The sequence below is a fragment of the Pungitius pungitius genome, chromosome 21 (genome assembly GCF_949316345.1).
Source record: "Pungitius pungitius chromosome 21, fPunPun2.1, whole genome shotgun sequence".
Classification (NCBI taxonomy): Eukaryota; Metazoa; Chordata; class Actinopteri; order Perciformes; family Gasterosteidae; genus Pungitius; species Pungitius pungitius.
In genome coordinates, this window is record NC_084920.1 from 6,984,698 (window position 1) to 6,999,206 (window position 14,509).

At 42.4% G+C, this 14,509-nt stretch overlaps 2 protein-coding genes across 2 annotated transcripts in view; both read left to right on the forward strand.

Moving 5' to 3' along the window:
• Window positions 1-4,370: 4,370 nt before the first annotated feature.
• On the forward strand, window positions 4,371-6,170 carry six3b (SIX homeobox 3b). The gene is made up of 2 exons (XM_037464067.2): window positions 4,371-5,065; window positions 5,678-6,170. Exons 1-2 carry the CDS (start codon window positions 4,371-4,373, stop codon window positions 5,808-5,810), a joined length of 828 nt encoding a protein of 275 aa, XP_037319964.1. The 3' UTR covers window positions 5,811-6,170.
• Window positions 6,171-9,690: 3,520 nt separating this feature from the next.
• prkcea (protein kinase C, epsilon a) overlaps window positions 9,691-14,509 on the forward strand; it is a 29,358-nt gene continuing 24,539 nt past the window's right edge. Inside the window, exon 1 of the mRNA XM_037463622.2 lies at window positions 9,691-10,727. Coding sequence (XP_037319519.2) covers window positions 10,383-10,727 — 345 coding nt within the window. The 5' untranslated portion in view covers window positions 9,691-10,382. The remainder of the gene's footprint in view (window positions 10,728-14,509) is intronic.

Genomic DNA, 14,509 nt, shown 5'->3' on the forward strand with positions numbered 1-14,509 from the left:
ATACAATTTATTAGGCTTTCCTCATGTCTAGTTCCATTTATTCCTACCAGTAATAATCATTTCTTCTCTAATTAGAAAAACACTAAATTTGCAAATAAATCTATTTCAAATATCAAACCTGTATCAAAAAGACATTATGTATAATTAAATATCGGATATAGGTTAGATACAAAACGATACAATGAACAGAACAATGAACCACCAAAGAAAGTGTTATAAAATAAATTAAAATATGACATTTGATAACAATACATAATAAATTAAGATAATGCAAATCAGAAAACACATCAGAAATAACACATTTTGTTTATTGCAAATGTACATAAACAATATTTGTAAATGAATTCAGTCGTCACCCAGATGGTGTTTCATAAAATCAATAGTATTTAGTAAGGAATGAATAGACATGAACTCATTGATTGATGCTTATTTTCACTTGAATCTTAATGGCATATTTCTATCTGGACCCCTTAATTAACATCTAATTTTTTTCAGATACCTCAGTGTTCACACAATCGGACTCCACGCTCGTATCCCGCTATGTTTGCATGATTGTGTGTAATCAGGTCCTGCTAGTTGTTCAGCAATTCTGTGTGTGTGCGTGTGTGTGTGTACTTACTGCATGACCCTGTGTCGTTGCAGCGGCGGACCCAACAGCCAGACGTTTGCTGTGGTGCCAGCTGTTTGTATTTTTGGCTGTTGACGTTTGTTTGTCTGTCATCAAGCTATTAATTAAAATGATTTGGTGCGATGACACCAACAAAACACAAGATAATGATGTAATTTCTGCCTTTACATCTGCCCCAGCTGTCCCAATGTACTAGTCTAGTCTAGAAAGCAGGGCACCACATGGGGAATTATTAGTTGAATTAACCAATGTTTTGTTATTTCATCTGTCACTAAGGTGTTTGTGCGTTAATGACGCTGCTCGTCATCCATCTGTCATGTTTGGACGATTGTGAGAGGCTGCGTGTGTCACAAACCTGGTTATGTGTTTACATGTGTATTTATGTTTCTGAAAAAATTAGTCTCCAGTTGTTTCAGCACTCACGCAGCTGGACTAAGGCCCCACCAATCAAAATAGCAGGATTAACTTGTTGGGTGTTTGGTTACAAACCAATTAGGGGGCAGGATTAGTCTCTCAGGTAAAGTTACTTGAGTATACCTGTCCTCTTCTCTGTGTCAAATGGTGACCACACACACTCAAAATGTTGCTCAAATCCCTGTGTCCACATGTGAAGCCAGCTTTTTTTTTTTACTAATATTCCAAAGCCAAAAGATTTGCAATTGACAGAGACTAAATCTTCATATTTGAGAAGATAAAACCAGCCAATCTATTTTTCAATGTACTTTAAGGGATAATCATGCCAAGCCACGCTAACTGTCTCCTGGCTGCAGCTTCGCATTTAAACACAGTGGTGTCCTCTCGTCTAACTTGCAGCTAGAAAGGAAATAAGTACAAATTGTATATTTGTTGCCATAATTGTTTTTTGCAACTTTTTCCTGGTTGCAACTGGTTCACTATCAAACAGACCCTTAACCTCCCACTCTTTCCACCCACCCTCTATCCACGTCTAAATGTTCATCCTTCTCAGTCCGCCACATTTACCCCTCCATGTTTTTTGGGGTGCCATTGTGCTCCAAACTCTCCTGGATCCCTGTAAGAGCACAAAAGCAAAACAAAGACCCAGGAAGTGATTAGTGGCCTAACGAGGAGGAGGCTTTGCAGGCAATTGCAATTGGGGGCTGTACGGGCTCTTCCATGAGAGGAGGTGATGGGGTTAAAGTTTCAGGGCTTAAGAGGTCAGTGTTAAGTTGTAGAGGTCAGTGAAGAGGTTAATTAGGAGCAGGGGTTTTGTTTACGAGCTATAAGGAGACGCAGGAGGCGATACACTTTGTGTCCTCGTCGTGTCCCTCCAGCCACCCTGGAAGATTCAACCACCCGCCAGCCCCTGCTTTCCTCCCTCCTCCCCACCAATTGTCCTGACGCTGAAAGGAGATGTAGCTGAATTAACTTAATTGTCACCATTACAACAACCTCGCTGCCTCATCACCACACCACACACACACACACACACACACAGGCACCTTGAGTATGTTTCGTCCGTCCATCCTGCTTCAATTAGGAGAATGTCTTTTCAACTTGGAGTAGACCTGGCCATGACTGTTGTGTGTGTTTTTCCATTGTTTCTGCTGTTAAAAAACACACACACAGAGAAACGTGCTGCGATCCTCTAAGGGCCCCAGTACCTCAAGTAGAGCCTGAATGAGCCTCCCGATGGGAATGTGTGCAAAGAAGAGGAGCTTAACTGACACAGAAACATCTTTCTTGGCTGTGACATCCGTCCTTGTCGATCAGGGTTCCAGCAAGCAAGACGCCGTGTGGCCCAAAGTAACTTCTTCTCATAGATTGATGTTGGTAAACAGACATCTGTAATCCAGTGAATGATAAAAATATAAATAAATCAACTGCACTGTACGGGCACATGAAGAGCTGTTCTATAAATAATTATGATGCAAAGTTTTAAAATGCACTAATAGCCGAATCCAGAGTTATTTTCCTTCCTCCATTCATGTCAGGGTTGGGAAGGAGGCGAGGTTAAAGGAAACGCTCTATGAGCCCCAAGGATGTGGGCCAGCGGAGGTAGATCCCTTTGACCTCATGTACTTTAATTTACAGATTCTAGTCTCAAGCAGAGATTAGGAGCAAGCTCTTTCTGCTGCATTTTCTTTCCCTCCATTTTCAAATCTTCAGTGGAGTTCCCCTGACTGAAACAGTGCATTATATCATCGCTATAAAGCGGAATTGATTTTATTTCGAGAAAAGAGAGATTACCACCATCATTGGGGATGAAAAACTGGCACATGACTCCTCACACTATTCAGAGACATCTGTCTTTTGGGGGTAATTGGCATTAACCCTTTAAGCTGGGTGACCCCCTTTTCCATGCCCAACACATCTGTACTCAAGCCCAAATGTGTGTGTGTGCGTATTTGTTTGTGACAAGATAGAATAAGATGGTTCTTGATAAGGAAGTGTATGTTTTTGATTTCTGAACCCAAAAATATCCACCTCATGTTGATCTTTCACAAACACACACACACACATTGGCGCACTATAACTTGCACAAAGAGTGGCACACTCCAAAACATATGGCCCAGATAAAATGTGTTTATGCTGATTGAATATGCTGCTCTATTAGACTAATGTTAGCAGGCTGTGTAGCCCCATGCTAATCCAAGGTGACAGAATGGAGCTAAAGCTGTGGCTTATCTCTGAATGTGTGGATATTAGAGAATAGAAAAGTGATTAGAAAGTGATGTGGAGGGAGACCACTTAGAGAAGCATACGCTTTCAGGTTGAAATAACTGCTATTATTAATGACGCAAGCAGCTTACTGGAAGAACCTCAGAGGTCATGAGCTTTATAGCTAATAGAAGTTAAGTGTGTTTGTGATATCAGTTTTTTTAAGGTGTTACTTTTATTATTTTCATATGACACAATAGCATCATAATAGTTAGTTATTAGTTATTCAGTTGACTTAAATGAAATAAACCAATACAGTGTAGACCTGCATAATAATAATAATTAGCCAGAACTTTTTCAAAACCAAGTTACAATGAGACAAATACAACTATTCAATCCGAAATAATAAAAATATGAAATGTTTAATATAGATTAAAAAATAATGTTAAAAAAGAACATTGGAAAAAAACATAATGTGCTTGTAGCATTAATATAAAGCTTGTTGAGGTGGTTTATAAAGTTGTCACGTGTTCTATAGTTTACATCTGTTCCAGTAAACATCTTATAAACACTGGTGACTGGCCACAGGGCAATGGGGCGTCGGTCCACCTGGAGCGGCCCTCCTCGAGCCCGAAACGCCACTGCATATAATAATTCATGCCTATATTTACAATTGTAGAAATAAAGTTTCTCAGTTATAGATCTTCCTCAAAAGTTCAACCGTAACGCCATCTAGCACGTTTTGTTCATGGTGCCGAATTTGCTCATCTCATTTGACCCCGAATGTGTTTTTATCACTCTCTCTCTTTTAATCCGGTTTAGAGATCCCGCGAAAAGCGAGCTTTATCGTTTTCGGTTTATTGAAATGTTTCCCAATATTGTCAGTTAAGAATTAGACGGCATGTGTCCGGCTTGTGCGTAAAAGAAGGGATACATCTACTGTGTTTGATTGACAATGCTGGCTTGACAATCCCCGCATCAGCTCCAGGTCATCCAATGAGGAGTCAGATCCAGGGGCCCTCCCTGACTCCTTTAGATGAGCTAAAGAGCCAGACTTCGGCAGATCTCCCTCAGTCCGTTTCAGAGACACATTTCGTCTCTCCGGTTTCACTCTGACGTCCAGATGGTATTTAGGTCGCCGCTCGACTTTTTCTCAGCCTCCCGGATCCTCCGGCCACACTTTGCGGATGGGCCCCCGATTCTGGCGCACTCGCGGTCCCCCGAGGACCCCCCCTCCGCATGTCCTCCGCTGGCTCTCCCGGGGTTGTGCTTCTCCGCGGCGCAGATCGCCAGCGTCTGCGAGACCCTGGAGGAGACCGGAGACATCGAGCGACTGGCCCGCTTCCTGTGGTCTCTCCCGGTGACCGCGGACGGTCGAGACTCTATCTCTGAGCACGAGTCCGTGCAGCGGGCTCGCGCCGTGGTCGCCTACCACACGGGGAGCTTCCGTGAACTCTATCACATTCTGGAGACGCACCGCTTTACGCGCACTTCGCACAGCAAACTGCAGGCGATGTGGCTCGAGGCTCACTACCGTGAGGCAGAGAAGCTACGAGGTCGACCGCTCGGACCTGTTGACAAGTACCGCGTGAGGAAGAAGTTCCCGTTGCCGAGGACAATCTGGGACGGAGAGCAGAAGACGCATTGCTTTAAGGAGCGCACACGGGGGCTGCTGAGAGAGTGGTACCTGCAGGACCCGTACCCAAACCCCGGGAAGAAGCGGGAGCTGGCGCACGCAACCGGACTCACGCCGACTCAGGTCGGAAACTGGTTCAAAAATCGAAGACAGAGAGACCGGGCGGCAGCAGCCAAAAACAGGTCAGTGACTTTTTCTTTTTCAAGTTGTTACAGTTGTATTATATTGTGAGCTAGAAGAAATATACCGGTTGTTGAGCGGCGGAAATTAATAGAGCAAGAAAACTATGATTGCTCACTGACTCGTTCACCGTCTCGTCGAGGCAATTTAGTCTCCACAGGCAGCCAAGGCTGTGCGCAAAGGGGCTGTTCATGCATAAAGACGCACGGCCATTATGCTGGTTATTCTTCAGTCGGTCTGAAGTTGCTACTGCAGTGGATACTGTAGCGTGTCTGAAGTTCGAAAATGTATATGGTTCTGTTAGTGTTAGTGTTGCGTGGACCAGGGTTGGGGTGCCGCCCCTTTCGGGGGTTTGGGGCGCGAATGTTGGGGTCGGGTGGCTGGAAGACCTGTGTTTGGTTAGTGTGAAGAGAATAAACCCAATTCATTATAAACCTGGCTCCTTATTGGCACGGAACGCTACAATACTATTTATATCTTGACTGCTGTTTTTGATTTCCTTAAGTAGTACTTTAAGTAAGTTTGCAGAAGTCGCATTTTACATTTTGGACACATTTGGGTTCAAGCGTAGCCTTCTTCTCCGCTTTTAAGTCTTTGCTCTTTTCGTTTCGCAGGTTGCAACACCACCGGATGTGTCCAGACGGTGCGCGGTCCTTTAGCGCAGGCGAGTGCAGTCCCGACGAAAGCGGGGAGCGCGCAGATGGAGAAACTCTTCTCACGGACAGTGACTCTGACTTGGATGTTTGAGACTCAAATATGAAAAGGACCTCGAGGCCTGAGAGAGTCCGCCGCGGGTTACCCATAGAAGAGAGGATGTATTCGGGTAAAAAAAAGGCGACTCAACCTTTGGGTTCCAATAAACGTTCAAAACAGCTTCATCAATGTCACCCCAGCCCACCAAGCAGCTGATGTTCTAACAGATTAGATTTATTTTTTCCCTTTCCCCTGAAAAAATGATAGATTTTTGTCCATCAACACATTTTTGATTTGTGACTACATCAGCGGGTGGTGCGGGTTTCACATCTGTTGACCCAGTTTACAACGACAACCTGATTAAACAGACATCGCGCCGTGGACCCCTTTTGGAATCTAACCCAGGGACCCCCACATGGGAGAACCTTAACGGACTGAAACCTGCCAGGGAGATAAACACTATTTTTTTCTCATTATAAGTCATTTTTGTTATTATTATTATTATTAGTAGTAGTAGTATTGTTTGAATAAAACTGTTGGAAGACCCCTGGATGTCTACTGCTAGACAATCAATACGCACTGAAGCCTTGGGCTGTTTGTATGTTCATGAACTTTTTGTTTCTTTACCTTCACTTTTATTTTATCTTAAGTGCAGAGTCGTCAGTCTGCGTGTGATGCTGATATTGTACTTTATGTTCAATTTGATGCTGAGTAAAAGTTTGTTATTTTATACAAATAAAAGTATTTAATATATGATACTGTGCCCGCCCTTTATGACATCATCGCTGTCCCTTGTTTGACTTCCACAATGAAACATAATGACACGGTGTAATCATTGATCGCACATGTGATACAGACCTTAAAGCGAGTTATAGCAGCATGCACTCATCTGAGTTTAAGCTATTAATACATCTTAAGTGAGTCTGTAGAGTTTGATGAATTATGTTTGTTAATTCCATAATAAGTAATCTTGTCAATAGAAACACAATGGATGACTTTTACTTGTGTTACTTTGAGTAAACAAATTCAAAACATGTGAGTATGATGTAAGCAGCTGCTATTTTTTTGATTGAGTACAGCGTTAACATTTTCGAGACTTATTTGGGATTAACAGCTTTTTTTACGTACTGTAGAATTTTGGGATGGTGAGTATGTCCATTATGTGCGGCTTTATTACAATTCAAGGGAAATATAGTTTATTATGTACTAGTTGTTTGATAACTTCTTACTTTGCAGATTCAGCTGAAGGCAAGATGAATTAACAAATACATATTAAATATATGTATATTTATATCAATGTATATCAATATTATATAATCAATACAATATTGTATTATATGATAATTGAAATGAGAATCAGCTTTGCTATTAAAATATTTAGATTAAAATAGATTGGGGGATCAATAATTATAATCCAAAAATGTTCCATACATTATTATGAAATGGGCTATCAGGCATAATGACTGATGTGATGCTAATAATTTTTAGTGAAGGAAAATTAAAATGAAGGACTTTTATTTCTTATTATATTGTAGTGTACTTTTAAGTAGAATATCTAACAATTTCTCCACCGCTGCGGATTGGGTTTGGCTACTTTTCTCCGTTCGTCTTAGATAATTCGGTAATTGTTGCCAAGACGTCTAATGAGTAGTTTTTCGATTCAACGACAATTGCAAACTGTTCATTAATAGAACCAAATCATAAGATGTTTAAAAAAGATCCCTTTAAAGTAATTTTAAAACTTTTCAAAATACACATTTGTATGTGCCATCTGACACATCCACTTCTGGTCCTGAAATAATTTATTTCCACTCATGTGCTAACCAACAGTGATTTTTCTGGAGCGTTGTGAAACACATTCTGCCACAGTGGTCAAAGACCCCCCAGTGGTCAAAGGAGAGACAGCAAAGTAAATTTAAATCTATGAACAGTTAGAAGGAATAGACTAGGAGCCAAGCCTGGGTACGAATCGGGTTGAATCGGATGCAACACGTCAGATGGCATTATTTAATTGGGAATAGGGGTGAAATTAATGTAGCAAGAGGTCAAATACGTGTTAACATTAAGATCATTGATTTCAACCGGTTGCGCGGGTCAAGCATCAAACATCTGTGCCTGCTCACTTCATTTACACTTACATGTCCTTTGCTCAAAACATAAAAAACATTAGAAATAGACTGTCTGTCTATAGAAGTTTCTCCAGAAAAAGAAGAATCAAAAACCATAGACACAAATTCCTAACCAGATTAACTGACACCTCGTGTGTTAAATTGCTTTCTTTAAACATTACCGTCGCACATTTATACAACTCTTTGAATCGTTGTGTAGAGATTTTCACCGTTTGCCCAATAAATAAATACATATCTAGGTTTTTTGGTCTGTACTTGATTTTAATAAATAATTCCACCACTGATAAATACAAATGCAATGATCAGTTAAAACAAACTGGTGTTGTAATACAATAAAATGAAATACTAATATAATATACAGAATGATATTACGGTCTTGAGTTGCTTTTCATTTTGAGTAGCCTACGTTTTGCTGCTCATCAAAATATACTTTTCCGAGCAAATCAGTATGAGTAAATTAATAAACTTGAAAAGAAGTATGTTTTTTCTTGCATCCACTATTACTCAGATAAAGGATTTGAGTACTCGCATACATTGATATTTTCTACAAAGCAAACTAAACTCATAATAAACTCATCATAAATTATGATTTTCTCAAACGCATACCCCCTCGATTCCAGTCGCATCACAGATCTACGAGGAGCACTTGAATGCGGCGTTACCTGACGTCACATCCGGGAAGCGTCATTCATCCTGGCGATATGTCTCACAAGCCAGCAGGTGGCGCAGCTGGCCAGATGCTGTGCCGGGAGGAGAAGATTAACGATGCTCTCTATTGAACTTTTTTTCTGTGCAATTCAAGCTGTGGGAAGGCACATGGACATATTTGAAATACAGGTTTTAAGGACATGCTAGTCAACAATAAAACATCTCGAATATTATTTTTCTTCTGAATGAAGTATTTGAAATCTCTAGATCTACTGCAAGTAAACAGGAGCATTTATCTCTTCTAAACTGTATACCCTTGGTTTTTGCAGGTGTTTATTCGTCATGTAATCACGAATTGTTTACAGAAACAAATATAGAACAATTACCGATTAATTTGTCATTAACCAAATTCCGTGTTTGTGTGTGACTGAGTTAAACATCCGAGTTACTCATATCACAATCCATTATAGGTGACAGTTGCCATGGTAAACCACTTTCATTAATTGCGGCCTGCGACCAATCAAGCGACAAATCGTGGAGGATCCGAGTGATGACCTCTATGACTCTGTCACATGTCATGTGTATGTTGTTTATAATATATACCATAATAATAACGATATTTATTTTTAGAGCATATACAAAATGTAACAAAGCACAACTGTAATGCACCCATTATTTATTTATAATCAACATTATTACAGCAATACAATACAATCAAACGTGCACACGGCAAGTAGCTGCATTGCAATTACATAATCTAATATTTTTAAATCTAATATTTTTTAAATCGAATGCATAAACAGTTAATAGTGTCATTTTAACATTTGTTCTGTCCCTTCAGACTCGCTTCTTTAGTATTTGTGCGTTTGTGCATTAGCGTGTGTGCTGTCTGTGTCCATGCACGAGGACTGACTTATTGACTGGCTCTATTGGCAGCCCGGCATGATGACACACACACACACACACACACACACACACACACACACACACACACACACACACACACACACACACACACACACACACACACGCACACACACACACACACACACACACACACACACACACACACACACAAGGTGCCTGCGGGTGAATTCCATCCCCCTCTTCGTCTCTTGCGCACAAAAAAACACGGACGGTCTCTCTCTCTTCTCTCATCCGGCGCAGAGAGCGCGGTGACGCGTTTTGCGCATTTCCTGCAGCTCACGCTCACTCAAGGATTCAGGAGAGAGCGAGAGAGGGGGAGACGGGAAACAACACAGAGAGAGAGAGAGAGAGAGAGAGAGAGAGAGAGAGAGCGAAACCAACAGGAGCAGCGATATGTGTTTGAGGTGCTCTTGAGTCCCCTAAAGACTGCAGTGAGGGGCTAAAACAAGAAGACGTTGCTTTCCCGAGAATACGCGCAAATATCGCGGTAGCGTGAGGTAGAAGCGAGGAGATTAATCCCGTAGAGGAGCGAGCGAGCAAGGGGCTGGGAAGGGAGCACCAATCCCGGATGGCTAGGCGCGGCTGCGGGAGAGAGAGTTCAGCAAAGCGACCTCCGAAGGGTGTGAGTCTGGGTTGTTCCTGCGTTTTTCAGCCCAATTACAGATCAGCTGTTCGGTAGGCGTGCGTGTGTGTGCGCGCTCGCGCGCGCGCGCGTGTGTGTGTGTGTGTGTGTGAGGACATGGCTATACTACACTGAGAGTCCGAGGAGCCAGCGGCAATATGCGATGTAGCGGGACTGTGCAGTGACCCCGCTCGTTGGAAGGAAACACTCCGTGGTACACGAGCAGGAACAGCCAGACCAGCCCGAACACACGAACGCACACGTTCATCTTTTCACACACGCACGCGAAAGCCCGAAGCCATGCCCGTGTTCAGTGGTCTGTTGAAGGTGCGAGTGTGTGAGGCGGTGGACCTAAAGCCCACACCTTGGGCACTGCGTCACGCCGTGGGGAAGAGCGGCTCTTTCCTTCTGGACCCTTACCTGGCGCTCAATCTGGACCATACTCGGCTTGGCCAGACCGCCACAAGGACCAAGACCAACAGCCCCGCCTGGCACCAGGAGTTCTGTACGGAGGTCCGCGAGGGACGCAGTCTGGAGCTGTCCGTTTTCCACGATGCGCCCATCGGATATGACGACTTTGTGGCCAATTGCACCATCCAGCTGGAGGATCTGCTGCAGAACGGGACCAGGCACTATGAGGACTGGGTATGTGCATGACTGTTGCTGTGGGGCTCCAATACCCACAGAGTATTAGGAAAGAAGTCTTTGTCGCCCCCCCCCCCCCAAAAAAAATCACAGGTTCTGCATTTCCATCTGTGAAAAACATGCGTTGAAGATTTCAACCGCTGTCTCTCCAACCACCCTGCTGTTGCATTGTCTGCTTTGCATATTTGATAGTCCTTATGGTCACTTGAAGGTATGAGGTATACGTTCAGTTTTCTCAGGCATCACAGAACATTTTATCAAGAAGTTTTTTACTTATTCACCCAGGAAACACACTGATTTCTTTTTTTTGCATAACCAAAATTCATTCATTTACACAAAGACACTGAAACCTTAGTGGGTTCTTCCCAGCACAGTTGCATGACCAGTTGGGGGAGCACAATGCCTGGCTCAAGAACTGGGGTGCTCTGATTGAACTTGTTTTCTCTTCGGGACAGGTCGTGATCCCTCAACTACTGACACTGAGTTTCAGTAACCCATGTTATTGAGGTTATTCCCTTTAATTATAAAATCTATAGAACACATACTTTAGTTATGAATGAGTGCAACTTGTTGCAAAATCTGTATTTGGCGTCCTGTAAGGAAAATAACCAACCCGTCTACTAACTCAACGTTGTGGCTGAAAAAAAAGCCCTTTCCTGCTGGCCGCTTGTGCTCCTGTTGTTGTTAGCAGCTTCTAGTACTTTTATATCCTGCGGCTGAGCCATTCGGACTTGCAGGCGATTGGGGCCTTTCTCAATCCCTCATATTCTTTGTGATGAGCCCCTATCCCCTCCCATGTATCAAGCAAACACACAAACAACGCAGATGCTGTGGCACTTCACCACAACCTGGTTCAACGTCCTCAACAAGTCTCCACTCGCCGTATGCTGGCAGACCGGCTCGTCTCAATCATGGACGTTTTTTTTGTCAGTCATCTATTTGCGTCGGGTCTGTGATGTCGGATTGTGGGTCTGTGTGTAAGAGGGTAATAAAGGGCTATTTGTTTGGAGTCTGCGAGGTTTGTCTCCAGTTTTAGCATGTGATCCCGTTCCAATTCTGCGCTTAGTTTTTATTTTCCTCTATCTTTACGTTGGATAGAAGGCCGATGAAGGCCGAGCCTGCTGGGAGATGTGGACACACGCTTTACTGTCGACTTTAATAAGAGCAGTTAGTCCGTAGTCTTTGTTCATTCAAATACAAAAATCAAAATAAGATACTTAAAATGAACGGGGTTAGGTAAATGCTTGATGTTCTTATTACAATAATATTGCTATACATTCTGTCAAAATGACATTATTTTAGCATGGCAACACTGTTCGGAAAACTCCTTAACATCAGAGATTTTAAAACAGACTCTGCCCTCATTAGGATTAACATATGACTATGACCTAATGTAAAAAAAGAGAGTCAACAAAATGTTCATTGTGGTGAGTTTTGTAATGTCATTTTTGAAGCCTTAGGAAGCTCATTTTCATTCTGAAATGATGTGACAATGTAATTGAGCTTTGCTAATGCATGTTGTAAGAGTAACCATGGTCATTTGTTGCAAGACGTTGTGGTTTGTTAGGAGGGGTTAGTTACGTAATCCTACGCCGTATTGGTACAACTGGCATATAAATAGAGAGAGAGAGAGACACACACACACCTTGTCTATCAGACATCCAGAGTGAGGTCAGAGCATATGGATCACTGTGTTGATTGAGCACATCCCACATTGATCAGACTGTCGGCTCACAGGCCCTCCCACTTCCATTCCCTCCCCCTCCCTTCATTTCTCCGTTACTCATCACTACAGACTCCCGTGTCTCCCCCATCCTCCCATCTCCAGCAGTGATTCCCCTCTCATCTTCCTGACTTACCCCCCCCGACCTCCTCCTGCCTTCATTTACCCATCCTCTTCCTCCTTCCTGCCTCGGTCGTGTACCTTGCACTCCTTTTTCATCTGCTGCTCCTCCTTTCATTTACTCCTCAGTCTCCAGCGACGGAGAAGTTCAGACTTTACATCCTTCAAGGAAGTACGATATTATATTTAATATTATGTGAAAGTGGGATCAATCAAGGCTTTTTTTACCACCAGACTGGTACTGTCATATTACCTTTACTCATTGACCAATTAGACGCTAAATATTTTCTTCAATTCCCATCTTACTTTTCCAGAGTCGAAGGTGAATATTGAAATGGCTTTTTTAATCCAATCCAACAGTCTGAAATCCAAAGATACCTCTGCAATAAAATAAAAATGAAAAAAGAATGAACTTTTGACGTAGGAAAATACGGTGGAAATATTTGCTTCATATATTAGTCTGTTGGTCAGTGGTGTCTCTCGGAATCAGTAATTAATCAGAAATTAATTTAGTAAAACAACAGAATATTATAATAAGAGTGAGTTTCCTCAACATGAAGCCATCAACCTGAAATAGTTGGTATGAACGCTGGGGTTTGTCTCTCTCACATAGGCCCTGTTATTCCCGTCTTCTCTGCTTCAGGTTCTCATTTGCGTTCGCCCGCCGCTCCACGGTACACCTCCTGTGGACCCGAGCACTGTGGGCCGGGGTGCCGCTCTGCGCCGCTGGTGAAATATTAACCAGGCTTTGATGCTTATTAATTGTCCCACTCAGTAATTGAGCTGCTCTGTGGAGCCCATCCCCATGGCGACAATGACAGCCCGTCCCCTTGGTGACAGCCTCTCACTCACGGAAACACCAGAGAGAAAGAGAGAGAGTGAGAGAGATGGGTGAGTGAGAGTAGAGGAGATGGAAGGGGGTAAGGAGAGAAAAAAGCAGTGCAGGACAGCCCTTTATAATTTAAATTCAAGGCCTTCAAAGGTAGAGAAACTCTATGTGTCTTGTCTGTTTGTTATAAGTTCCAGTTTACTCACCATCACAATTGTGGAGATTGTATTTTCCACCTTTAAGCTAGACACATCATTACAATGATATTTAGTGTGCCCACCAAGCTCCACTCAGGTTTAAAAAAGTTTAAACGATTTATGCAACAAGTTAAACGTAACATGGTTGAAGTCACTGACATAATGTCACCGGTTCATAGCTGTATTATTAGCAGTAATGATATTCATTGGTGCACACAGTTAAAAGCAACAACTTCCCTTTATGTAAGCTATCATAATAATCAAAATCCGTCTGGCACACTGTAATATATTTATGTTTTCACTACTTTTGAAGTGCATGTTGAGTCTACTTGTAGTGAAATGTGCTACGTAAATACAATTGCCTTCCACTGTCTTTGCATTCCTGTGGTAAATATGGAAGCACTAAGAGAGCAAAGCAAAGGTGGATGATAATATTATTCATTTTACTTTTCACTATTAAATAAGCTGTTCAGATAAAAGGCTTATTATATTTAACTGCCCTCCAGGTGTTATTGTAAAGCCGTCTGTTTATTCCATTGTGTCCACAATGCAGCTCATGATTTAAAGGGGTATTTTGTGCAATGCTACAAAAACAATCATTTAAGTATTGTAATCCTTCTGTCAGGGGGGACGCGGTCGAGGGCAAGGAGGGAGGACTCAGATGCGGAGTTGAAAAATAAAAGACTTTAATTGTCAAAACTCAAAATCAAAATCGCTCCAACCAAAAAAGGGAGGAAGGAGGAGAAAACAAAACAGACAAAAACAGGGACCTGGACTTGAAAACACGAAACAGACTTGACTTGACTTGACTTGACTTGACTTGACTTGACTTGACTTGACTTGACTTGACTTGACTTGACTTGACTTGACTTGACTTGACTTGACACATGAACGTTGACATGTAATGACCCCA

Coding starts and splice junctions, on each gene's coding strand:
- six3b (XM_037464067.2), top strand. CDS start 4,371: ATGGTATTTAGGTCGCCGCTCGACTTTTTCTCAGCCTCCCGGATCCTC. Junction 5,066..5,677: donor GCGGCAGCAGCCAAAAACAG/GTCAGTGACTTT, acceptor TTCGTTTCGCAG/GTTGCAACACCACCGGATGT.